Consider the following 26,586-nt stretch of genomic DNA (forward strand, 5'->3'; position numbering starts at 1 on the left):
TCTAAGTATAATATTCTGATTCAGCAATACAGGTTAACTGTCCTTAATATAATATAGTTTGCTTACTTTTAAATCTGTAAGACAATCATTTGATTTTGTGCCCCTTAATTTCAGAATAAGCAGTGTTCTAATGTATTTATTTTTTAATCAAGGAAATCCCCTAAAATGACATTTCTTGCTTGGACCTACCTATCATATCCAACTCCTGTATGAAGTTATAACTCTTTAATACTGGTGAATTGAACTGATGTTCCTCAGCTGTATTAGCAACCTATTTATTGCATTCCAGAACAGCCTGGTCAGTTTCTCACCAGACCAAAAAGACACACTGGTGAGCTGGCCAGTGTGGACTCCTGGTCATGGTGCTATCATGTTCACTACATGATCCCTGATTGGTTAGGGTCACTTGAGGAGAAATGAAACACTGAAAAAGGCAACTTAAGCTGGAAAAAAAGTGGCTGCAGACTGTAGCAGGCACCCACCCCAAAAAAGTACATGGGTTTTTTCCCCCCAAGAGAAATTCAGACTCATCTTGAAATTGCATTTGAGCTGAACAGCAAAACTGTTGAACATTTTACCCAGGCCTACTATGTAGGTCTAAGAGGAATATCCAGGTTTTTCACACAGACTACACCGATAATTCTGGAGAACAATTTGACAAGACTTCCTTGTTACTTTTGGCACCAATAGCTGCTCAGCAAATGTTTCCTACTCCAGAAGAAAAATAGTTTTGTATTATTGCCCTCCATGTTGCAGTTGGACAGGTGGGAGTGAGGAAGAAGGGCAAGGCAATGTCCACATTACAAGGGTGGAAGCTATAGCTGAGAGCAGCTTATGACAACTCTTTAATGTTGTCAACTCACCATTCATATGACCACAGCCCTGAAATGCTATTATCCATACATTGAATTTTGGAGTGGGGATGCTGCTGAAAAAAGGCTGCTTACCCCCATGTTGTGAGGAGACGTGCTGAAGTAGTGCGATAGGGCTTTGCAACAACTCTGTCATATAGCCTCTGTTAATATAGCTCCGTATTTCAAATAGCATGATTGAGGGAGCAAGATAGTGGTTTACAGCAACCTTGTAACGTACTCTAGTGTTGTCGCCATAGCTTGTGCTTTGAGATGGTTGTTAAAACCGCTTTGTATCATGATCTATTTCAGATAGTGGCGAGGGTTGATAGACAGTGCCTTACAGTAGTAGCTGTTTAATAAAGCCTTTAATACCGAAATACAGCGGCACCGATACAGATCACACTACAATACTACACAGTACGCACGTTATCCAGATGCAGGTGAGCGACAGAACAAATGCATTTTCTTTTTACATCTTATTTTTTTTTATAATGGACATTTGTGTAAGTTGCCGAACATTTTTAAAAAACTATAAAACGAATACAAACTAAACAGAGTATTTGAAGCAAACTCATTCACCTAACGGTAACCATGTGAATGAATGATCAGAGCTCTCAAGGTGTAGTGAAGGTAAATCTAGTAAACTGTCGGCTCCACCGTCCTCTCAGTCTAAAACTAGCTCTGAGCTGAATGCACCCGCGATTACGCTCCAGTCACTTCCAAGCGGACACGTTATGCTGTTATCACAATGTAAAATAAACCGGAAGCCAGGGGGTATGGGTAACGTCCAACTCTATGGTATCACTCTAGCCTTTTAATTTCTATGATCCGTCATTCCACGACTGAGCCAAGATCGTGGGTGGGTCTTGATCGTGCTCCACCTACCTCACCAGCCCATTCTGGAGTCGAAAGTCTTACCCCTTCTCCTTCTCTTCGCCTAATTGATACTCAGTGTAAGGCGCCCGCCTTCGCGGCTTATGAAATACTCAATGTATAGGGAAGAGGTGTTTGTGAGTGAGTGAGTGTGTGAGTGTGTGTGTGAGAGAGAGTGTAGAGTTGTATTTATGCACAATTTTAGTTCAGGGGGGTGGTGGGGAATCTTTTTAGAAGTAAGGGAGTGTAACACAGGAGGATTAAAGTAGCTGATTGCGCTCTGTGCCTGAAGCCACTGCCCGCCTGCTCGATGAATTAAACGGCTGACACAAACGAGACCCGCAAACTCAGCCGTGTTCCTGAGAGGGAACGAGCGAGCGAGCGACAGCGGGCGGGCCGAAGAAAGTCCACAGACTTTGGTCGGTAACTTCCATCCAACCAACCAACCAACCATCCCGCCCGCTTCCAAGCGAAGGAGGAGGAGAACAAGAAGGGGGGGGAATGTAAAAAGTTGTGGTCGTCGGTCGAGAATGAAGCGGCCGCTGCCTCCGCCGCCTGCCCCGTGCGCTTATCAGGCAGCGGGAGAAGCCTGGAAGAGCCCTAGGCAGGCACCGCGCCGCTGAGGGGGAGCGAAGAGGAACCCGCCAGGGATCCATTGACTGAGCGACCGACCGACCGCGTCGCCCGCCCACTAGACTGCCTGCGTGCCTGACGGAGCGTCGGCCTTTCCGCACCGTGGTTTGTGTGCCTTAAACGCCCTAAACAGACGCCCCCCACTTCCCTTTCTGTCGCTTCCCTACATTGACAGGGACGGGTTTTTTTACTCCCTAAGAGAAACACCCACCCACACAGAGGGTCAGGCAATTAGCGTTTCTCTGTCTCTCTCTCTTCCCCTCTTCCTCCCCATTTTCCCCCCTTTTTACTCTGCGCCCCAAAGTAACAGATCGTAACGAAGCTTCCGTTTACGCAGACGAATTCAAAGGCACAACCCTCCCCCCTCCCCTCCCATCTCCTAAAATTTCATCATTGGATTTAACATTTCCCCCCACCCCGCCCTCACTCTCCACATTTCTGAAATCCGTTGGCCCACATTTCCCCTCTCCGACGGCTGAACTACCCCACACCTTGATTCGAGCATGCCTCTAAATTGCCCCTTTCCCCAGGTTTCCCGTGTATTCCATGTGCTTAATCTGACCCCTCTCCGGCAACTCTCACTGGCGCTTCTGCAGAAGAATTTGACCACCCGACTTAAAAACATTTTTTTTCCCTTCCAGAAACCACAAACACTCCCCTCTTTCTCGTTCCAAAACATTTTCCTCCTTTGAACCTTGTGGCCATATGAGGTCTTTTCTTGGATTCCTCTCCATGATTCCTGCTGGAACAGAAGAAGCTGTGGCTACTGTTTTCATTCCATGAGTGTGTTGTAAAGTTTTTAAATCTTGAAAGGAGATGAAGCTCTGGATGTTTCCACCCTTTTGGACCTATCTGAGGAAAGGGAAAATGTATCGGAGGCATTGAGATTTTTGTGAAAACGTTCAGTTCCATTGATTTGCCAGTTGTGTGGGATTAGTTTAAAAAACCCACAACAATCCTTCAGACCAATATCGTTACAACTCTGGGGGAGAGTTGGCTGAACGTACAAAAAGGAAACAAAAAACTTATTGTGAACTAGAATAACTGGATAACAAGAATAATAGGATGACATCTCTTGTGGATCCTAGGATTAAACAAGCATTGAGGAAGAAACCATCGGAAAGAACTCAAGAGGTATCTTACTTTATAAAGTTTCATTTTTTTATGTCTAAACATCAGAGCTGCTTCATATAAAAATTCTTTACACAGCTATTACTTCCAGTTAGGACTCTTCATGAAACTTCTGAGTGTATCATCACATGACAAAGCACACACTTCTGTTTCGCTGTGTGAATACACTGTTAGAAATGCCTATTGGTAGTTTTTTCATGACTGTCATATGTATGGGTGAAATACATGTCCATGTACATTCCTAACAGGTGACGTACACATAGTTCTCTTACATGGAAATATTCATGTAGGAAATTGTTTTGTGTGAAATCAGCCCTTATGCACACTGATGCAGTCATGCATTTTTGTCATTTTGCAAGTATTGTGATGCATTTTCTTTTTTAAATAATGTGTTCCTTTTTTAAAGTCATTCTGTGGTCTCTGAATTTTCCAGACATGCACCACTTAAGTCCATTATTTCTTAGCCTGAGAGAGATGTCAGACTGCATGGGGCTGATATGCATCATTATAAGCTTAATGATGTCTCTTAATCTTGAAGACCATTCAACTCCTAGACCGAAATAAATTTAGCATCTCAATATAAATTGCTCTCTAAGTAGAAACTTGCGAATCTTAACAGTTGAAGTCTTAACAGTCTCTACTAAGACATGTTCCACTGAGTTTACTGTGACTTATTCTTAGGTCAGTGGATTTTGGATTGCAGTCTAATTATGCCAAAGCACTTCTGCTAATTAAACTCTTAACCTGTAACTAGCAATACTTTGAGTTCAGTATAAATTATGTCAGGCCATTGTTAGGGTTTTGTATTCTGTTCTCAGCCTTGGAATGTTTTTGTTAAAAGTTCTGAATGGAGTCTTTTGAATCATATTTGTTTTTTTTAAAAAAACAAAACAAAAACAAACTGTGATTACATGTGGTAGAAAGAGGGAGAGCAGTATGGGAAGATAACCATGTTACAGTAGAATTTTTTTGTGACAGGAAAGCATCTGTTCTCTGTTGATACTTCCATGTCGAAATAGGTCATAGAGAATAGCCATCTCATGTGCATTTTATAACTATTCCCTTTTTTATTTTCTGATTTGGCATCACATTGCTTCATTTTATGATTCCTGGAGATGGTACTTAGATAAAACATTGATTGTAGTATAGACTTTTTTTAAAACAATATTGTTTGGGTTTTAATCTTGTCTTTGTCCAAATGTTGCCATTCTTCAGTTGTACCAAATTCCTGATAAATGCATCTGAATCTTGGTGGTTATTGAGTTCATTGCTGGGAAATGCTCCTTTTCAAGTTTATTTGTAATATTAGCCGGGGTTAAACAGGGTAATTTTTAATTTCTATCCAATATGGGTATATTACCTAATGTTTTCTTTTCTTTACCTGTTGTTACTTTTTCTGATCTCTTGGAAAGGGATGGGACAGAAATTGAACTAACCATATTTGAATAGTAGCAACAGATGCAACTAGATTCTTACTAACCCAGTACTCGTGATACTAGTGTTGTGTTTCTTCTCACTGAGTATTTGAGCATGCAGTCAAGTTACAGAGATTGCAATTCAATTTCCCCCCTAAAACTAACAAAAGAACACTTGTTATGTGCCTTCAAGTCGATCACGACTTATAAGATAGCTTATAATTATATCAGAAAACTACAGCAGCCTAAATTGGTGGCAACCCACTGAAGAGATCTGCTGCCTTGCATTCTTCTGGAAAAGATCACCAAGAATAAACATTTGCAGGGGAGAATATCTATCAACCTTGGGGCCTATCTACTGTAGGATAATCATTCCATGTGTTTAGATCAGAGAAACTCTGTATTTACCTAAGTGGCAACTTGAAACTGGAAAAAAATCAGATACTTAAGTGCCAAAGTGTAGATGCTGGTATAAAATGATATATTTTTCAGTTTCTATATTCTTCAGTTTGGGTTTTTGTTGGAATAACTCACACAATTCCAATGCGAAGTGATAACTTCATGTAAGTAAAGTTATTATCATCAAAATTCAAGCCTGACCATTCTTTAGTCATTTCTTTCACAATGCTGATTGACTTGAAAAGAATTTCAGCCTTGGTTTTATGTAGGTTGATAAGAAGACTAGTATGTTCTGCTTTTAGACAAATAAAAACATTTATTGGTGATTGCCAAATGTAGTTAACAGATTTAACACCTAAGTAAAAGTTCCTTCAGCAGCGCCCCTTCAAATTTCCTTATTCAATATCAACCTCAATTAGGCAATAACTCACTACATTCGTACAAAAATCAAAATCTTCTCTTGTAGAGTTCCCCCCCATAACTATATAAGCATGCCAGTGGCAGTTAATATAAAAAAGTCTAACATTAGATAGAGAAAAATACTTAACCTCTTGCGTCTTCCAAAGTGATGCCCTTCAGATATTGTGGGCTAAAAATTTGGCCCCAGAGAGCATGGCCAGTGGTCAGGGATAATGGGAGTTATAATCCAATAATAACTGGAGGGCACCATATTTACTAACACTTGTTTAGGAGAACCAACTAGCATTGTAAACCATAGTTTGAACTTGGCTTGTTTCAGTATAGCATGGTTCAAACTAACTACAGTTTTTCCAGATTCAGATGTAATGAGTAACTTTCATTAGATTAAAAACGGGTATAGTAATCCGAGGTCTTGGGGCGGTGTCTTAGGGCTGGACAGCTATCTGCGGGAGATGCTCTAGCTGTGGATTTCCTGCTGTGAGCAGGGGGTTGGACTCGATGGCCTACAAGACCCCTTCCAACTCTATGATTCTATGATTCTATGACCCTGCTGGGACTCTGCTCCCCAAAGGTAATGGTTCTATGTCTCCAACACCTGCGAGCCAATTACCGTGAAAGGGGAGTATGAGAAGAGTCTTCTAACATGCTTCCTTGTCCTTTCCTGATAGGAGTCAATCAGAGTGAAAGAAGGTGGGTCAGCCACTGAGAAAACTCTTTTCAGTAGCAAACACTCTCCCCTTTCATGTTTATTGGCTCCTAAGGATGTCTGTTGTTGTGAGAGAAGGCATTATCTCATTCTCAGTCTGGCAGAAAAAAAGAGAGTGGAGGGGATGGCTGTGGCTATCATGAGAAGACCCTACACTTCTGAATTTGCTGCTACACTACTGATTAAAAGGGAAGCAAAACCTTTCTAAATAAACCATGCTTAAACAAAAGCAGAAACAAAATCTTCCAAACTCCTCCTAGTTGCAAGGGAGGGGTGTGGGTGAGCCCAAGGCTCACTGCAGCTCATTCTGGCTTGTTTATGTTGGACTAAACTGTGGTTTAGCATAGTGTGGGGAACCTTTGGCCCTCCAGATGTTGCTGAACTACCATTGCCCTCAGCTTTAGCAAACACTGCCAACGTCCAGTGATGGTGAGAGTTGTAGTTCAGCAATATCTGGAGGACCAAAGGTTCCTCACACTTGGTTTAGTGTGATGTGGGAACACAGCGAATGGGTGCTCTCAGATGCAATGCTAAACGATGGTTTAGTGTTAGATGAATGAACTTCAGTCTCATGAACAACTTCCTCCCATCTCCTTCTCTGGCTTGGCTGTGATAATGAAATAAGTAGTTTATTTCAGTTACTTGTTATGTCTAAATCCCAGCAAGCTGTAGTTAGTCTTAACTGTGGTTTATTGAAACAAGCCAACTTTAAACTGAGGTTTATGATTTTAGCTTGTTTCTCTAAATTAAAGATTAAACACAGGTTCAGATATAACAATAAACCACAGTCAACTGAAGACTGCAGCCACCCTGGAGGAAGAGAATGAAGGGGAGGATTGCATAGGCCCAAGAGTTAAATATATTTAATGCTATACTATACGAACCAGGCAAATGAACTTTTATTATATGGGCTTAAAAAGAGTGGCCTAGATCCAAAGAAACATCTAACTGAAATTGATGGCGTTTCTTAAAGGAAATGTGGTGTGCCATTCAAAGAAAAAAAAAGGTTCCACTTGGGGTGCCCAGCTCCTTGGGACAATGGAGTTAGCTTTTTGCATCCTGACCAGTACATAGAGCTCAGTCTTATAATGCATAAACAGAATCAATTCATTTTGCCACCTTGGGCTTTTACTGGGAGAAAGGGTGGGATATAAATCCAATCAATCAATCTATCTTTTTTTAGAAAAACCTTAGAAAATAAGCATTCCTACAGCAAACATTCCTAGCAATAAATTTGAATATTTAGTTAAAACTGTGAACTCATTGATGGTGTACTGTAGTTCTGTGTACAGTTGCCTGTACGAGATAATTGAATCAGTGGTACCTGCTTCTGAGGTCAAACTAAGATGTAATGTAGGAGTTCTATGACGGGAACTCCTAACATCTCTTTATTTTACAAAAAACAGTGACAGGGTATATGATCCAGACTGAGTCTGTCACATGGGAAAGGATTTTTTCCAACCCTTTTCCCCTGTATTGTTTTCTTATTGAAAACTGTGCCCTGAAGTGGCTGTTTGTGTGTGTGTATTAAGTTTTTGTTAAGTTTTTCCAGTTGGGATAAATAGGGCTCGTGTGCTGGGCCGGTGCCAAGCATGACTGGGCCCTTGGGCACCAGCCTTCCCTGGGCCCATGGCACCGTAGCCCAACATCCCCCCATACAAGTGGCACAGGGCTAGTAAGCCTACCCTTGCTCCCCATCTACCTCTTGTGTGAATGACATGCTCGCATGCCTGTGCATGCCTGCCATCAACCAAGATTGCATAGTGTGCCATCAACCTTAGGGAAGTCCCTACTGCCATCTTGGCTGATGGCAGGTATGCGTACACAGGATGCACGGCATTCACACTGATGGGAGAGATAGGTGGGGCATGCAGGCGGGCTTATTGAAACCCACTCTGTGTGTATTGGGGGGTGCCTGAGAGCTCCATGATCCACAGCAGGGTTGGGTTGCAGGACCTAATGCTGCAGTGGACCATGGAATGGGAGCACCATCCTCCCACCCTGAGGGGCCCTCCAGGGGCCCCTCTGGGCTGCAGAGTCTCTCAGTCAGGGCCCAACCTGGCCACCCTCTGGCACCGGCCCTGCCTGTGTGGGATTGTTGTGTGGGAAAGGGTTAATTACCCCATCTCCAAACACAGTATCATTTTGAATCTCTCTTCCCCTGTTGTAAATGAAATTCTAATTGCTGAATTCTAATTTCATGTCTAGTTTGGTCTTATGTCCTTGTCCAAGTGCCTGGAATCCAGTGGGTGGATGGGAAGAAACAGGCTGAAGCTCAATCCTGATAAGACCGAGGTGCTACTTGTGGGTGACAGGGGAAGGTTGGGTGTTGCTGACCTGAATCTTAATGGGGTAAAATTGCCCCTGAAGGATCAGGTCCGCAGCCTCGGGGTTGTTCTTGATTCCAAGCTGTCCATGGAGGCTCAGATTTCGGCAGTGAGCCGGGCAGCTTGGTATCAACTACACCTCATACGGAGGTTGCAACCCTACCTTCCTATTCATCAGCTCCCACTGGTGGTACATGCCCTGGTCACCTCTCGATTAGACTACTGCAATGCGCTCTACGTGGGGTTACCCTTGAAAACGGTCCGGAAACTACAACTGGTGCTGAATGCGGCGGCACGCCTGCTTACAAACAGCCGCCGCCGTGATCACATCACGCCGGTGTTATTTCATCTACATTGGCTTCCAGTTGTTTTCCGGGCCCAATTCAAGGTGTTGGTCTTAACCTTTAAATCCCTATATGGTCTCGGCCCAGTTTACCTGAAGGAGCACCTCCAGTACCACCAACTAAGCCGCCCGACCAGATCAGCCACACAGGGCCTTCTCTCAGTCCCACCAATGAAAACAGCTAGGTTGGTGGGGACTAGAGAGAGGGCATTCTCAGTGGTGGCCCCCACTCTCTGGAACTCCCTCCCGTTCGATCTTCGCCATGCCCCTTCCCTAGATACATTTTGCCGAACCTTAAAAACATGGCTCTTTGGACAGGCCTTTGGGGTCCCCGGGGTGGGCTAATTTCTTTATATTGTTTTAAAATTGTCTATTGATGGCCCTGTACTGCCGCTTTTTAAAATGGTTATTGTTGACTGCATTGTATTTTATTATGTATTGTATTATGTATTGTTGAATTTAATGTTGTACGTCGCCTAGAGTGGTTTCGGCCAGATAGGCGACACAAAAATTAAATTTATTATTATTTATTATTATGTGACTGGACTGTAAGGCTTCTGAATCTATGTTTATTTGATTTATATTCTACTCTGTTCTTGTAATATAGCCCTGAAAATATGACAGCTTAAATTTATATCTCTAATGATGTGATATGGTTCCTTCTCCAACTCTGAGGTTGGGTGATTCGGCAGCTCTTTGGTCAAAGTCTTCGAGTCCCTTGATTTTGCAGAGCCAAACCAGTGAGCACCCTGACCTTTCTTGCTCAAGGAGATTCTTTTCAATGCTGCTCTGAGCCCCACTCCTCTGGCATTAGTTCAAGCCTGCACCATCCCACCTCTTTTCCATAATAGAGGGGCAGGGGAAACATCTTCAGCCATTGCTTGGCAGAGGTTCACTGAGCATTGGCTGAAGCTAGAATTCTCTATATCTGTCTTTTGTGCAGGAAATGTTGAGACAGGCTTCCTTAGCTGTTGTGTGAAGGTGCTTGTCTCCATCGTGCTGGCAAGGGGAGGAACCTGGTGGCTGCAATTTTTGGCATGGCTAACAAGACCAGCCAAAAACTGTAGACTCTGTTGTTCTTCTGATTCTGAACTTTCACTTTGAAGCCGATGGTCTTCTGAAAACAGAAGGTTTGCATGAACTGAAATGAGCTTTTCAGCTTCACATCTTAACATATTCCTTAACTGAGGTTAAGGAAAAACCAAGAGGGTTCAAAGGCTGAACAAGGCCATTCCACCATGTTGCAGCAGCAATAATCTTGGTAGAGTCATAGATTGGTACAGTAACCCAAATATGACTGTATTCCACAACGTTTGAAAGTACTTTTCCAACTTAAAGTCCTTCACCTGTTTCTTGTTAGTAATCCAATAATATCCTAGTATACTACTTTGAATATTGGATCTTAAAGACTTTGCATCAGTGTAAATAGACTGTAAGAATATTATTTTAAAAATCTGGTTTAAAATTGGATGGATTGTTTTAAAATGGTGACCTGAAGCAACTTAAAAAGGACTGATTTGAAGGAAAAAAACTGATGTGAAAGTATTAATTTATATTAAATATCCTGTTTTCTAATTTATACATTTGCTGAGTAATTATGTGTACTTCTTTCTTTTCTGAAGTGTCTTTTATTTTCCTCCTGAACGTCACATCTCTTTTACCTGCCTAGCTCTTATTTGGAGTTTCAAATACTTGAATACTGTCACTGAAGTCAGACTCAAATCCTTATGGGTTGGTTGTTGTAGGTCCTTTTTCAGGGAGAAGAATAATGAGTGATAGGGTGATGCCCCAGAGTTCTCTGTCTACTGTGGCCAGCTAATGCTGTCTTTTTCAGACTGATCTTTGTTATTGCCCTGACTATTGATGATAACCACTAGTTTGCACACATGCTGGACAAATCTTGACTTAGCTTTCTGCTTGTAACTCACAAGTTGATTTTTAATTACTGTTTTGTAATGTGCAATTATTGTTTGGTTATTGGTACTAAAACAGTTGCATTGGTTGCCAATTCATTTCTAGGCCCAACTTAAGGTGCTTACTGTTGTATATAAAAGCTAAATACTCAGACTTAAGTATCTGAGAGACTGCCTCCTTCCCTACAGACCTTCTTGGGTATTAAGATCAGCAGAGGGGGGCTTCTTGGTAGTTCGACCAACCTCAGGTGGTAGTGGCATGGGAGAGGGCATTGTCTGCGGCAGCCCCTAAGCTATGGAATTCCCACTCCACAGAGGTGTGCCTGGCACCTTCACTGTACAGTTTTTGGGGAATGCTAAAGACGCATTTCTTACCCTGGCCTTTGGCACTTGAGATGTATGTTTTGAGGATCCCCCCTATTCTTGTGAATGTAATTTGTTTTAATTGATTTTAATACTGAATTTTGGACTGCCGTAACCTGCCCTGGGACCTGCTGGTGAAAGGTGGGCAATAAATATAATAAATATAATAATAGTGTTCCGGTATTTGAACGATTAGCCATATTCAGACATAATGTGAAACCATAGGTTAGGATTTCAAGAGTCTACCATAGTGAGTCTTGGGCTCATGTGCTACCACATCTCCTTTTATCCTCCTCTGCATGTGGCTAAAGCTTCCATTCACGTTTGTAGTAAACCACAGTTTCATGATTCATGCAAATATGGGAAACTGGTTTGTAGAAATTATAGTTAGGTATTAAACCAGGATTTATTAATATTAAATCAGTGTTCTAGTTGCATGAAGCTCTTGGTAGCTGTACACCAGGGGGTAGCCAAGGAGGTACTCTCCAGATGCTGTTGGACTCATCTTTCATTTGCCCCAGCCGGTATGCCCATTGGTCATGGATGATGGGAGCTGTGATCCAGCAGCATTGGGAGGGCACTATGTGGGCTACCCCTGTTCTGCAGCATCATGTGGTTGATAGAGAGATAGGAAATAAATAAAAAAACCGGATGAATATGCAAATACTTGGCAAGTTTCATCAAAGAATTGCTATTGTTTTGTCATTTATTTATTTATTTATTAAATTTATATCCCGCCCTTCCTCCCAGTAGGAGCCTAGGGTGGTTTTAATTTGGAATAATAACAGATTGTGTAATAATAGGAATAATAATAGGTAAAGACCTACCTCTTTGCCCAGGCATTTTAATTTTAATTGTAATTTTATTTTAATCTTTGTCTTCACCTTGCTTTTATAATGTTTTTATAGTTGTATTGTACCCACACTCACCTGTATTTTAATGTGGTTTTATTCTATTGTACACCGCCCTGAGAGCTTGTCGCTAAAGGGCGGTCTAAAAGTACAATAAATAAATAATAATAAATAAATAAATAATATCTGGGACATATCAGTTATCCTAATTGTAATTATGCAATTATGAATTTTCTTTGTAATAACTGTGGTAAAATGTGTTGAGTAAATTAAATGCACTCATGCTTGGGTCTCTGCTTCAAATTAAGGTGGTAATTATCACTGATAGATGCATTACTGTTAGAAACACCAAGCTGTTGGCATAAGTTAACATTGCTTTTTAACCTATTAAAATAGGAGCTCTTATGATTCTTTAGTCTATCTTGGGGTTTATTGCACTGAACTAAAAGTCAGGCTCTTCAATCTAGGTGTTACATATTATTAAAATTATTTTTTTTCAGGATTAAGTCTTGTTTTTCTGGTAGAGTTCCAATTCTTAACTGTGTAATATGCAAACCTTGTATACTAACATGTAGGCTCTTGTTTAAACAGATGGAATACTTCATGAATGTGTGTGCAAAATTACCTCCAGAGTGATATTTATGTTTGGAAATATCGTTGGACCATTTTTCTTTTTGGTAATAGTAGTCTAGTTATTGAAGTAACTACCTCATTGGACTGCCTAAGATGTTTTATTGCTTAAGTCCTGTTTTGTGGGAAATCTTTAGAAATCTAATTATTCAGAAAGTATATTGGGAACATGTAAAGTAAGACCTGAAACCACTTGGAACTTCACTTGGGTCTATGTTTGACCAAAATAGGAAAACAAGTCTAATAACATGTAAGCTTGGAGCTAATTTTTGTCTCAAAATGGTACACAGTGTAATATAATTACTAATATCTCTGTATTGTAAAAAAGATATTAATAGTATTCAAACTTGTGTTTGAAAGAAAATCAGGAACACTTATTTATGCTCTGTGGATAGTACAAGAAGTTACAGGTTAAATTATAATTTAAATTGGAGAATAAGGCTACAGTCCTTTACACACTTGCCTTGGGGTAAGTCCTTTTGAACTCTATATGACTTACTTCTGAGTAGGCATGTACTGAATTGTGCTGTTAGAGACTTAGCAATCTCAACCGTGCTTACTAGGGTAAGCTGTATTGAGCTCAGTGGGACTTAGCTATGTGTAAACAAGTGTAGTATTACATTTGCAGGGTACACCAGATGTAGATGTAGAAGAGAGGCCCTTTCAGCACTGTTGGTGTTGGTAGTGTGAACTATCAGGGTTTCAAAATTTTGTTATTATTCATTGTTCTTTTAACTTTTTAGTACTTGGTTTTTAAAAGCAAAAACATCAATATTGAAAAGCAAGAAGACTTATTAATTAAGCATTAGATTTATATCCCGCCCTTCCTCCCAGCAGGAGCCCAGGGTGGCATTTTTTAAAAATGCAGAGCTAGAGTAACTTATGTGACATTTTAAATAGTTTTATAAAAATACTAATCATAGACTAATACGTGTTTCTGTATAAGCAATGGCAATGTTTAATATCCTTGTGGATTTCATTTTTTATTTTTTAAAAAAGATGTAGTCACTGTCATGCCCGCCAGACCCTCAGGTACTGGGTTCATGCATCAGGCTCAGACCCCCACCCTTAGGGAAATGAGACTGGAACCAAAAGGCTATTACTTCACCCTTGCCAAGGCTGTGTACGCTCACAACAACCCTGCAAGGTAGAAGGTAGGCTGCCACCACCCTTGTATACTGGTCCACTCAGAGCCAGGGGATCTCTGAGCCCAGAAGATATATAAAACCAAGGTCCAAAAAGGCAAGAGTCACAGTTACACTCCTTGCCAGGCACCTCTGGTTTAACACTTAGAATCCAAGCTTTTAACTTCTTAACCCTCTTTGGTAGTGAGTGACTTGAGAATGGTCGAAGCACTGAATTCAGAACCACTCCTTCTCCCAAATGAACACACCAGGTTAAATAGAAGTAGCTTTATTAAAAAATATAAGTGCACATATCATATAGCAGCAAGTAATCCTTTTAAGACCATTCACCCAACAGGGGTTTAGGTTCTTACAAGAGAATTCATACACACAACAAGAAAATAACAAACTAACTCACCTAACTACTTACATACGAGGTAGTTGGTTGTGTGGCACCTCTCCTAAGAGAGATGGATGTTCAACATAAAGCAATGGAACCAGACATAGGTTGCCTTCCCATAAGCAACCCCTGGAACCATAAGGCAGAAAGGTATGGAACTCTGGTGCCAGTCAGCATAGGCAGAGAACAGAGAACAAAGGCTATGGGTCTCTAGCCCTATACTTAAGGGAAAAGGATCCTAACGGTCCAAGATTAATTGACCAATCAGGAATTGGCTGATGTAACTTTCTTCTCGATGTTTCTCCCATTTTCGCGCCTTCAGGCCCCCCTCCCAACTGTGTTTTCCAACTGTATAGGCCAAGGATGACCTTGGGTGCCAGGCACTTGCTAATCAGCAAAGATAAACAGGTGCAGCTTGTTAAGGCTTCTTCTAACCGTCTTCAGCTGGAAAATGAAACTTAACTTTACAAATTGGCAAAGGCTTGTCTTTTCTAACTCTAACCATCTCCCAGAGTCCTTTACTGGAGCCAAAGTATTGTTATTAGATTTTTAATAACTCATGACCATTACAGGTTCATGATAGTCACTTTGTCTCTTTAAAATGAGCTGTTTAAGCAATTACATTTTTTGGAAGATTATTATTATTATTATTATCTTTATTTATACCCTGCCATTTTTCCAAAACTGGAACTCATGGCGGCTTCCAGATAAAAAATACAAATAATTAAAAACATACAAAGTCTACATTGGGGTTGTGCCCACTGGGGTTGTGCCCACTGAAGGCCTGCATGTCAGAAACCTCTCTGCTGCTGCCACTGCCTGGTGCAGCATGTTGAGTGAGTGATGCGAGACGAAGGGGTGAGCATTCAGTCATTCTGTGCCAGGCAGCAGCAGTGCCTCTTCCTTCTCTTGAAGTGTGCAAGAAGCCTCCCTGTTTTCCACCTTTCCTTTCCCGTCTTGGAGGCCTGCCGCCAAGCCAGCCCTGAGGGGAAACAAAGATGTGGTGGTAGTGAAAGGAGGAGAAGTGCTGGTGTGGCCAGTGTCCAACCAGTGTCTGACCTGGCTGCCTGCTAGTGCCAGGCCTGAGATCATAGAATCATAGAATAGTAGAGTTGGAAGGGGCCTATAAGGCCATCAAGTCCAACCCCCTGCTCAATGCAGGAATCCAAATCAAAGCATTCCCGACAGATGGCTGTCCAGCTGCCTCTTGAAGGCCTCCAGTGTTGGAGAGCCCACTACCTCTCTAGGTAATTGGTTCCATTGTTGTATGGCTCTAACAGTTAGGAAGTTTTTCCTGATGTCCAGTCGAAATCTGGCTGCCTGCAACTTGAAGATACTTGAGATACTATATAGCAGGAGGAACCAGAATCTAGATGCCCCCATAAACACGTTATTTACTGCAATATTTTCTTTTTCATTAATTTTTATTACAGTACTGTCTCTTCTATGAGAGCCAGTGTGGCGTAGCGGTTAAGATGTTGGACTATGACCTGGGAGACCAGGGTTTGAATCCCCACACAGCCATGAAACTCACTGGTTGACCTTGGGCCAGTCACTGCCTCTCAGCTTCATAGGGTCCCCATATGTCGGAATCGACTTGAAGGCAGTACATTTACATTTGCTGTCTCTTCTACCTTTGTTGGCAAGTTGTGTGCTACTACTTGAACACAGGGAAGTTGTAAAAATAATGTGTAATCTGGCTCTGGGACTGATTAAAAGAAAATTAACTTAATCCCTGGGAATGTATGCAGATGTACAACAAACTTTAGAAATTTTGCTGTATTGTGACTGTTTCTTGGGAAGGTAGCTGGACAAAATACAATGCTAAGAAGTGTTTCTTGATCATTCTTCCTTTCCTCCATAGTGGAAAACCGTCAGTGGATACTTCCTTCTTCACTTTTGTACTGATGAGTTTTAGGATGTGGATTTTCTGATACAGAACTCTGGAAAAGTAATAGGACATATTGGTCTTAATTTACATTTAGAGAAATGAGAAACCAAATTAAAAATAAACACTATTTGCTTTCTTTTAAAAAATGTAATTTTATTTTAACATTTTAAATAATATAGTTGATGAAGAGGAAGGTAAATAAATGTCAGCTACGCTTTCCCTTTTGGACCACATTATGTTTGAAATTACTCATGTGTTGCACAAAAGCAGAGTTTCAACTTCTTGATTTTTTAAAAATTATTTTATCACATCCTGTTAATAAACTGTTTGATGGATTATTTCATTTTTTTTCTTTTGAAGTTCTAAATCCTCTTTCTGTTATTTAAAATTATGGAAGAATACTAAAGAAGTAGTTCTGCAGCAACTGTTATTTTCTGTTTATGCCATTATTTATTTATTTATTACATTTATATACAGCCCCATAGCTGAAGCTCTCTGGACGGTTTACAGCAATTAAAAACATTAAAAACAAATATACAAATTTTAAAACACAAAAACAATTTAAAACTCAGTTAAATTTTTTTTTAAACACAATTTAAAAACACATGCTGAAATGCCTGGGAGAAGAGGCATATGAATTCTCCTTTAATATACAAGTGTACCACGCACCCAGATTCCCTAGTGATGAACAGTGTAAAAAAGGCTGTAATAAAATTCTTGCTGACAGCATAACAAAAGGCCTGTTGTGTTGTTGCACAGCTGAGCCAAACAGAGGAAAACATCTGCTTCTTGTTTCCAGAAATAACTAGTATTTTGAAGTAGAGGTTTTTCTCGTGCTTCCAATAACTTTCATGCTTAAATCTTTTAGGTGTGATAAGGGGTTAGGCGTAGCTATTTTTTTCCACTTCATGGCATATATTAATTAAACTACTTTTTAACATTCTCTTTCTGAATAACATCTGATGTTTCTAAATAAGCTATCTCTGCAAATTGTTTTGAGGTTTTACAAATGTGTGGTTGAGAACATGAAAATGTGTTGAGTTGAATTTTGCTTGTTTCAAATATAAAACCCTTTTCTTCTTAATGGTCAGGTAAGGACAATGATGCATTTTATCTCTTGTATCCTGTTTTGTTTGGGACAAATCCTGTATAAGTGCTTCCGCTTGTAGGGGTCGTAAAAGTCAGTTGGCATATTTGAACCAGCGAGTCAGGATGTCCTGAATTGTAGGGTGCATCCCTTGGAAGAATTTCCTTTGCTTTGCCACATGATCAATGTTTTTTTCATGTATATATTGTTGTATTGCTCTGTCATTATTTCTTACAGTTTCATTGTGTTATATAGGAGACTATTTCTGGAGATTATCTGAAAATAAGACATGCTTGCTGAGGCTGTGGTACAAAACTTTGAATTGTATTCAATGATGTTTTCTGATAGAAGGCTCTTTGATCCAGTGGAATGGAGAAGAAAGGATTTCCCCCCAATATTTATTTATTTATTAAATTTGTATCCCACCCTTCCTCCCAGAAGGAGCCTAGGGTGGCAAATAAAAACACTAAAAGCACTTTAAAACATTTTAAAACAAAACATTGTTGAAAGCATCTTAAAACAAAACATCTTAAAAACATATTAAAAAAAACAATTCCAGCACAGACTCATACTGGGATAAGGCCTCTAATTAAAGGCTTGTTGAAAGAGGAAGGTCTTCAATAGGTGCCGAAAAGATAATGGAGATGGCATCTGTCTAATATTTAAGGAGAGGGAATTCCAAAGGGTAGGTGCCACTACACTAAAGGTCTGCTTCCTATGTTGTGCGGAGCGGACCTCCTGATAGGATGGTATCTGCAGGAGGCCCTCACCTGCAGAGCGCAGTGATCGACTGGGTATATAAGGGGTAAGACAGCCTTTTAGGTTTCCTGGTCCCAAGCTGTATGGGGCTTTGTACACCAAAGCCAGAACCTTGGCCCAGTGGCTGATGGGCAGCCTGTGTAATTTTTTCAGCAGTGGGGTGACGTGGGTGACACCCTGCCCCAATGAGTAGTCTCGCAACCACATTTTGCACCAGCTACAGCTTCCAGACTGTTTACCCTCTCCTTTGTAGCCCCTGTCACCTGTTTATCTCAGAAGGTTTGAGGAAGCGAGATAGGGGGCTGAATTGGGGGAGGGGAGAAGGTATTGGCTAAAGTAGCTTCCTTCCCTGTTCTGCTGATAGTGCCTCTGTGGGATCAAAGAGCCTTCCATCAGCGGAACAAGACTGGATGCAATTTTTTTTCTCAAATGCCACATTAAAATATGTTTGTAGATAGGAGTGAATATCATGAACCTAAGTCTGTATAGAATATGTGCTTATAATGTAGCTTTGCTATCCTTCATCCCATATGTCATGAAAAAGAAAGTTTTGAAATTTAGGGTGCCTTAATGGTTGTCTATTGTTACAAAAATTAGTTATAACCAGTGAATTAAAATATTTTTTTCTGTGTTATAGAGGCAAACATCTTAGCGGAGCTATTTGGTATTTGTGTACATATATAAAGCAATCTTTAGGATGCATTGTTGTTCAGTAGGTCAGCCAATGACTAATGGGGAGTGAGATGTTGACAAGGCATATTATGGCAATAATTGATCTTTACAGTAAGAGATGCACTGATTCTACCTATAGTACTGTATATTGCATAAGTGACTCAAAAGCATTATATACCTCCTAGAGAAATAGACTTAATATTAAGCAGAACTGAAAAATTATAGCTGTACTAAAATAATTATACCGGGGTGTTGGCTGGTAGTTGTGCACATAGTTTTGTGCTCAGTTTGGCAAGAACTGTCAAATGGTGCAATTCTGAAAGTCTTAGCTTTTTGTTGGAAAGAAATATGCTTTTGTTTTGAAAGATTGTTTTTAGCCCTCATGATTGAGACATATTTGAATAAAATCGAGCAGTATCTGCATAAGTGTTCGATGTTTAAAGGTGAAATGTGTGGATTAAATGTCCTCTTATCCCTTCAACTGTGAAGAGTGACCTATTACATTTTTGTTATAAATAAAACCCATCATATATAGACTTGCTTCCACTCTCCCCTCTGTGTTCAGATAGTTCTGCATATACTGTGTATATGCTCACCCATGTAAACTGAAGGTGTCCTCTTAAGATCAGAAGAATGGGAGCCTGGTGGTTGATTTTTCTCTACATCACAGCGTAGGAGAGGACTCCTTAGGCCCCTTCTGATGTTACCTTTCTAAGACAGGAAACGCTTATTATTATTGTTATTAATTAATTAAATTTATTAGTCGCCCATCTGGCTGGTTGTCCAGCCACTCTGGGCGATGTACAAGATAAAAAACAATACATTAAAACGTTAAAATTTAAAACCATAACAGTAAAAACCTAACCCACCCCAAAAGCCTGCCTGAAGAGCCAGGTCTTCAAGGCCCGGCGGAAGCTCATCATAGAAGGGGCATGGCGGAGATCATTTGGGAGAGAGTTCCACAGGGTGGGGGCCACTATTGAAAAAGCCCTCTCTCTAGTCCTCACCAGTCTAGCTGTTTTAACCGGTGGGATCGAGAGAAAGTCTTCTGAGGCTGATCTTGTTGAGCGGCATCCCTGACGATGCTGGAGGCGCTCCTTCAGATAGACTGGGCTAAAACCGTGTAGGGTTTTACAGGTCAAAACCAACACCTTGAATTGGGCCCGGTAAACAACCGGTAGCCAGTGCAACTCCTTCAGCACTGGAGTGATGTGATCTTGCCGGCGGCTGCCTTTAATCAGACAAGCCGCTGCATTCTGTACCAGTTGCAGCTTCCAGACCATTTTCAAGGGTAACCCCACGTAGAGCACATTACAGTAGTCTAGGCGAGAGGTGACCAGCGCATGTACCACCGGTGGGAGCAGATGGTTGGGAAGGTAGGGGCGCAGCCTCCGTATCAGATGGAGTTGATACAGCGCTGCCCGGCTCACAGCCGAGACTTGAGCCTCCATGGACAGCTGGGAGTCAAGAATGACCCCCAGGCTGCGGACCTTGTCTTTCAGGGGCAATCGTACCCCATTGAGCACCAGGTCCACATCCCCCAGCCTTCCCTTGTCTCCCACAAACAGTACCTCGGTTTTGTCAGGGTTCAGCTTCAGCTTATTCCTTCCCATCCAGCCACTCACCGACTCCAGGCACTTGGACAGGGTTTCTACAGCCAACCTCGGTGAAGATTTAAATGAGAGATAGAGCTGCGTGTCATCCACATACTGATGACATTGCAGCCCAAATCTCCTGATGATTGCCCCCAGCGGCTTTATATAGATGTTGAACAGCATCGGGAGAGGATGGAACCCTGTGGCACCCCACAAGTGAGAGGCCAAGGATCCGAGACCTCATCCTCCAATGCCACTCTTTGGTACCTCCCAGAGAGGAAGGAATGGAACCACTGCAATACAGTGCCCCCCATGCCTAACCTCTTCAGTCGGTCCAGGAGGATAACGTGGTCAACGGTATTGAAAGCCGCTGAGAGATCAAGGAGGACAAGGAAGGTGCATTCGCCCCTATCCCACGCCCTCCTCATATCATCTACCAAGGCGACCAAGGCTGTTGCAGTTCCATGTCCAGTCCTGAAACCCGATTGAAATGGATCCAGCACATGCCCTTCTTGTGCTGCTCCTGTAAAGTTGGAAGTATAGGCCAAGGGTGGGGAACCCTCCAGATGTTGCTGAACTACAACTCCCATCAGCCCCAGCAAGCATGACTAATGGCCACAGATGATGGGAGTTGTAGTTGAGCAGCTTCTGCAGGGCCAAAGGCACCCCACCCCTGTTTTAGGGCATATGGAAGGAGCCCATGATATAGCACCTTTTCAGTGCCTGGGGCAGGCATTACTAGAGTGGGTACAAGCAACATTATGTTCTTATTTTCCATGGCCTGTATCTTCTAAAGTTACTGGAATAGTGAATATAGCAGCAGTGTCTGGGCCTTTACCTTAATGTCAGAAGGAGCCTATTGGGTTTAATTTCTATTTTTAATTATAAGTAGAGGACTTTAAAGTAAACTAGTATTTATAAAATATGAATACTAATCTGAAATAACTTTGAAAGAGCTGTTTTCTGTTTAATGATTTTTAAAGACTCAAACATAACTTACATGAAATGCCAGTTATGAGAGACAGTAGAAATAATCTCAAGTTGAATTATCCAAAGATCTACAATACAACCTGCATCTCTTCAGCATGGTCTAATTATGAACTCTTCGTATGTTGGATTGCTGTAATTTTCTACGCAGGACACAATGGAATTCGTTTTAAACTCAAACTTAGCAGAATTTGCAGTAACAAAATGTATGTGTATCCTACATCTGATCAGGACCTTGAAGTTTACTTAAAATCAATCCTTCAGTCACAGCATTTTCCTAGATACAAGTCATCCTCAATAAATGCTCTTCCATTAAAAAAAAAGATCCAAAAACCTCAAGGGAAATATTTATTTATTTATTTATTTATTTTATTTTATTATACTTGTATACCGCCCCATAGCTGAAGCTCTCTGGGCGGTTTACAGTAACTAAAAACATTAAAACAAATACAATTTAAAACAGATCTTATAAAAACAATTTAAAACACAATTTAAAAATTTAAACAGTATAAAACACATGCTAAAATGCCTGGGAGAAGAGGAAAGTCTTGACCTGGTGCCGAAAATATAACAGTGTTGGCGCCAGGCAAAATCATTCCATAATTAGATTCTGCTGCTCTTGATGCTTTCAGCAACATGTTTGTACAGTTACAAAGCTCTTCGTGATATTCACATCTCATGTTGTCTTTACAGTATTTTACACCCATTTATTTATCATCCCTTTCTTGGTGTCTTTACAGCACAATTCTAGTCATATCTACTCAGATGAAAGTTCTACTTTCTATGGGTAAGTGGGCATAGGATTGTGATGTTAGATATTCACTCTTCTGTTCAGCTGTTTTAGATCTTTTTTTAAAGTCAACGTCTTGAAGTCTTAACCTTATAATTACTGCTTTTTGTTAGTATCAGCTCCAAAACAGTTTTGCTTCTGAAATTAGTGCTGCTGGTTAACTTCTCCTTACTTTTTGAGCTGTTAAACTACTAGAGGGTGAAGAAAGATGTTGATGAATTATGTTTATCAAACTTTTATCTTTTTATCCCTCCTATGAGTAGGTTTTAGAATCACATGGTAATAACCTGTATTTTAAAATGGAGGAGCAGTTAGAACAACACAAGCTTTTTTTTAACTTCAAAAGGAATTAAATTCAGCAAGTAAAACACATGTGCAAGAATTTTGTCAGACTTCAATCTCTTTTTGATTGCCACAGTGCACAAAATCATTAATTTTGGCATGAAAAATGAAATAATATAGAAACATAGTTATTGCAATGGATGCTTTGGCACTGAATATTTTAATGGTGACCTTTTTTCTAATTTTTTAAAAAATATGGCATAGTTCTCTTGGTTTGGCACCCTTCCCATGCTACATTACCTTTATCCAGCTTTTGAAAATACTTGTAGGAAAACAGAAGATGATGGCAGATACACATGTTCATGCATGTGATCTGACTATATTTTAATATCACACTTATTTTTTGGAGATTCTGGAAAAGGATGTAGGAAAAAGTGTGGTGTAATGGTTAAGGTGTTGGTCTACGACCTGGGAGACCAGGGTTCAAATCCCCACACAGCCATGAAGCTCACTGGGTGACCTTGGGCCGGTCACTGCCTCTCAGCCTTGGAGGAAGGCAATGGCAAACCACCTCTGAATACTGCTTACCATGAAAATTCTATTCATGGGGTCGCCCATAAGTTGGAAGGCAGTCCATTTCATTTTTTCATATACCACTTAATCATTAAAAATTCTCAGTAGTTTACATAAGGTATAAAATCTACATTACAAAGATGTTCAGCTATTTTTCTGGCTGCTTTTCTACATATGTGTTCATAGTGCATACAGGGACTGTTAGAAGTTGCTGTCTATTTTTCCTAATTTCATGTTCAAATCAGAAGTATCCTTGAGTGATCAGACTTTTTTCAGTGCCCACTATATCTTATGCATTGTTTACATTAATTTAATACATCAGAGAGGCTGCAGCTGTGCAGACAGTGAGTGCTTTTTAAAGGGATTTTATTATTTTATAATAGTTTGCTTCTTCCCTGGTACCTTTAAAATTTACCTCTGATGCTGAGGAATTTAAATTCTTCAAATTGGACACTCTTCCATCTGCTTTTTGTGTGAGTGAAAATAAATTCCAGATCCAAATGCTATTGGAGTTGTTCTTTTGCATGTTAGTTAAGGCAGTTTATTTTAATTGCTTTTAAATAACATAACATACATACATAATTGTTTTATTTATTTAGCAATATGCCATTACAAACATAGATAAATCAAAACTGAGAAACAAATTTGGCTCTTTTAGATAAAGGCTTGGACTACAATTCTGTACATAGTTGGAGACTTGGAAATAAGTCTCAGTTAAATTAATGGGACTTCTTGTCTAGGATCATTATGCTATGGTATAAGTTTGACTTTGATTTTTGGGCTTAGTGCTTTCTAGTCCTTGGGCCAGTTCTGACATTGCAACAAACTATTTTTTTGTGACAGGGAATGGACCACAGTGAGCCTTTGGATGCACATTCACCTGTCTTGCAGTGTTGCTTTGGTTCCATTTTTAATTAACCACACCTTGTCATTTCATTCAAACCTGGCAAACTATATTTAATCTGGACTATTGTTTATTTGAAGCAAGCTAAATTCATAATACATTGTTTGTAGTTGGCTTGTTTCAAACAAACCATAGTTAAGATTAACCTCTTCTCCAGGTTTAGATGAAATGACAAACTGTAGTTAATTGAAAATAGAAGCAAAAGTTTCCTATTTCTTTCTTGCAGGCATGTCAGAAGAAGAAAGGGGCACATGAGGTTGTGGCTCATTTCTGTCATGATACTCCATTCTGTACTAGCAAAATTGAGTCATGCAATGTATTTGGGAAAGTAAATGGATCAGGCTGGTTACATGTGTGGATTTTTTCCCTCCCATAATGTGCTTGGAAGGCTGCAAGCAGGAAGGTGATAGGGACATGCATAAAACAATTATTATAGGTAGTCAGTAGTGTAGTGGCAAATTTAGAAGGGCAGGGTCCCTTCATAATAGTTGCATCATGTCCCCTCAGACCCCTCACAGCTACATCCCCTTCTAAGATTATGCAACCTTCTAAGATTATTTTGTTTATTGAATTTATATCCTGCCCTTCCTCCCAAAGGGTCCAGGGTGCCAATACAGTAAAATCGTATGTTATTCAATAAAAATAAAAATAAGGTTTCAGTCCCTACGATTGATAAGTGAGTTGTCTGGACACCAGGAATCCCTGTGGTCCTAAAGAGCTTCTGTTTTTCTCTCCCCTGCATTTAGCCAGTGGCTTCTGTCTCCTTGTAATCTCCATTTGAGATCAGGTACACCTTATAAGTTATTTGCTGCAGATTCTGCTACACAGTAAGTGTGGGTGGATGTTTTAAAAAATCCCATGGTGTGCATGTCTACTCAGAGAAGCAAGTCTCTTTGAGTTTAATGGGACTTACTCCCAGGAAAGGGAGCCTAGGCTTTCTGTGAGGAAGGGACAGAGAAATGGTGAGCGGGCCGCTTGTATACACCAACCTGGGAGTAAGCACACTTGAATACAATTGGGACTTATGCATGCATTGAAACACACAATAATCGTGCCAGATTGGTTGAAGCCTGGAGGAGTACTAAGACGGGTAGGGGGTAAAGAAAAAACATGTTGCTTCCTTTATAGAAATGCATCATTTTGGTTAAAGGAAGCAAAGCTTGATGCCTATGATACAAACACTAAGTCCCCCTTTGCAGGCATTTTACACCTCCTCCTATATCTTCATGACAAGTCTGTGTGGTTGGCTGGGCCCAAGGGCACCAAAAGTTTCATGGCTGAGTGGGGATTTCAAATCCTTGTTGCTCAAAACCGAAAAAGAAAAAAGTGCTGTAGTTATTTTGTATTAATATTTTGATGGCCTTATAGGCCCCTTCCAACTCTACTTTTCTATGATTCTATGATTCTAACTAAGTCAGTTCCGACTTGTGACAACCCTATGAATAGGGTTTTTATGGTAAGCGGTATTCAGAGGGGGTTTACCATTGCCTTCCTCTGAGGCTGAGAGGCAGTGACTGGCCCAAGGTCACCCAGTGAGCTTCATGGCTGTGTAGGGATTCGAACCCTGGTCTCCCAGGTCGTAGTCCAACACCTTAACCACTACACCACACTGGCTCTCATTAATAAATAACCACAACAAATGAATCAGTGCTTGATTTTAAACTATTTAAATCTTGAATTTATCCCAGCATGAGCATCTGAACAGAATTGCTAGGAAACTTAAATCACTTGCAACCCCCTCCATCTGAAATGCAGCACCTGGTCTTGCACTGAATGTAGCATTGCCAGCCTAAGATCGGCAAGTAATAGACCTACAGTAACATAACTCCACCCCGCAACAGAAGCAGCCAGGCTCATACCCCTCTATGTGATGTACGCACACATACTTACCCCTTGCCCAGCTTATTTTTCCCCTCTTTTCCCCTCCGTAACTCCTAGCTTTGAGCTGGAACAAAACCACACATCCCCCTCCCCCTTTTGGCTTTTTTTTTTAATGAGAGAGAGAGTGTTAGCAATATACTTCCTCTGCTCCAGAAGAGTAAGATACCAATCTGAGAAGATTTCTAGTTACTGCTTTAGAGTGGAGCTCCCCCTCCCACAAAACACATGCATTTGCATTGTTTTCTGATGATCTTCCTACAGTTGTAGGAACACAGTGGGACTTATTTCTGAGTAAGCTTGCATAGGAATGGGCTGTAAGGCTGCAATCCAAGGCACATTTACTTAGGAGTAAGTCTCCATTGAACGAAAGCTCTCTCTCTTCAGAAAGCTCCTCCCTGGGGCGTAAGAAGGAGTATTCCCTGGCAGACAACATCTTCAGCATGCATGGACCCATCCATTACTCCATACTTCCCTTCACAACTTTTTTTTCAAAACAAACCCCAGTGTCTTCCCCAAAGCTTGCCTCTGGCTGGCAACCTGGGTTTGTAGTGATCATAATAATGTAGGTAGCTGGGCTTGGCTGTCCACCCTCCTCGCTATGTAAACTTGTATCTCTCAGGTCCTCATGATTCTCTTTTCTTCAGAACAACAAATGGTAGGAGCCAATCAGTGTGCAAGGGATATCTATGTTGAGTGCTTATTGGCTGTAGTGACTGCCCACCTTGCTGGATTCAAGGCCCATTTTTCCCAAGGCAACCTGGAAACACGTGTGCTCAGCACTTG

At 40.8% G+C, this 26,586-nt stretch overlaps 1 protein-coding gene across 8 annotated transcripts in view; it reads left to right on the forward strand.

Moving 5' to 3' along the window:
- Window positions 1-1,707: 1,707 nt before the first annotated feature.
- Window positions 1,708-26,586, forward strand: part of RAPGEF6 (Rap guanine nucleotide exchange factor 6) — a 258,948-nt gene continuing 234,069 nt past the window's right edge. For 4 of the 8 annotated variants that reach the window (XM_061617074.1, XM_061617075.1, XM_061617080.1 and 1 more), the window contains exons 1-2: window positions 1,818-2,465; window positions 3,002-3,494. In XM_061617074.1, the coding sequence (XP_061473058.1) occupies window positions 3,426-3,494 (69 nt within the window). In that variant the 5' untranslated portion in view covers window positions 1,818-2,465; window positions 3,002-3,425. The other 4 variants (XM_061617077.1, XM_061617076.1, XM_061617078.1 and 1 more) reach the window with 2 other exon arrangements.

This window comes from Rhineura floridana, chromosome 3 (genome assembly GCF_030035675.1).
Source record: "Rhineura floridana isolate rRhiFlo1 chromosome 3, rRhiFlo1.hap2, whole genome shotgun sequence".
Lineage (NCBI taxonomy): Eukaryota > Metazoa > Chordata > Lepidosauria > Squamata > Rhineuridae > Rhineura > Rhineura floridana.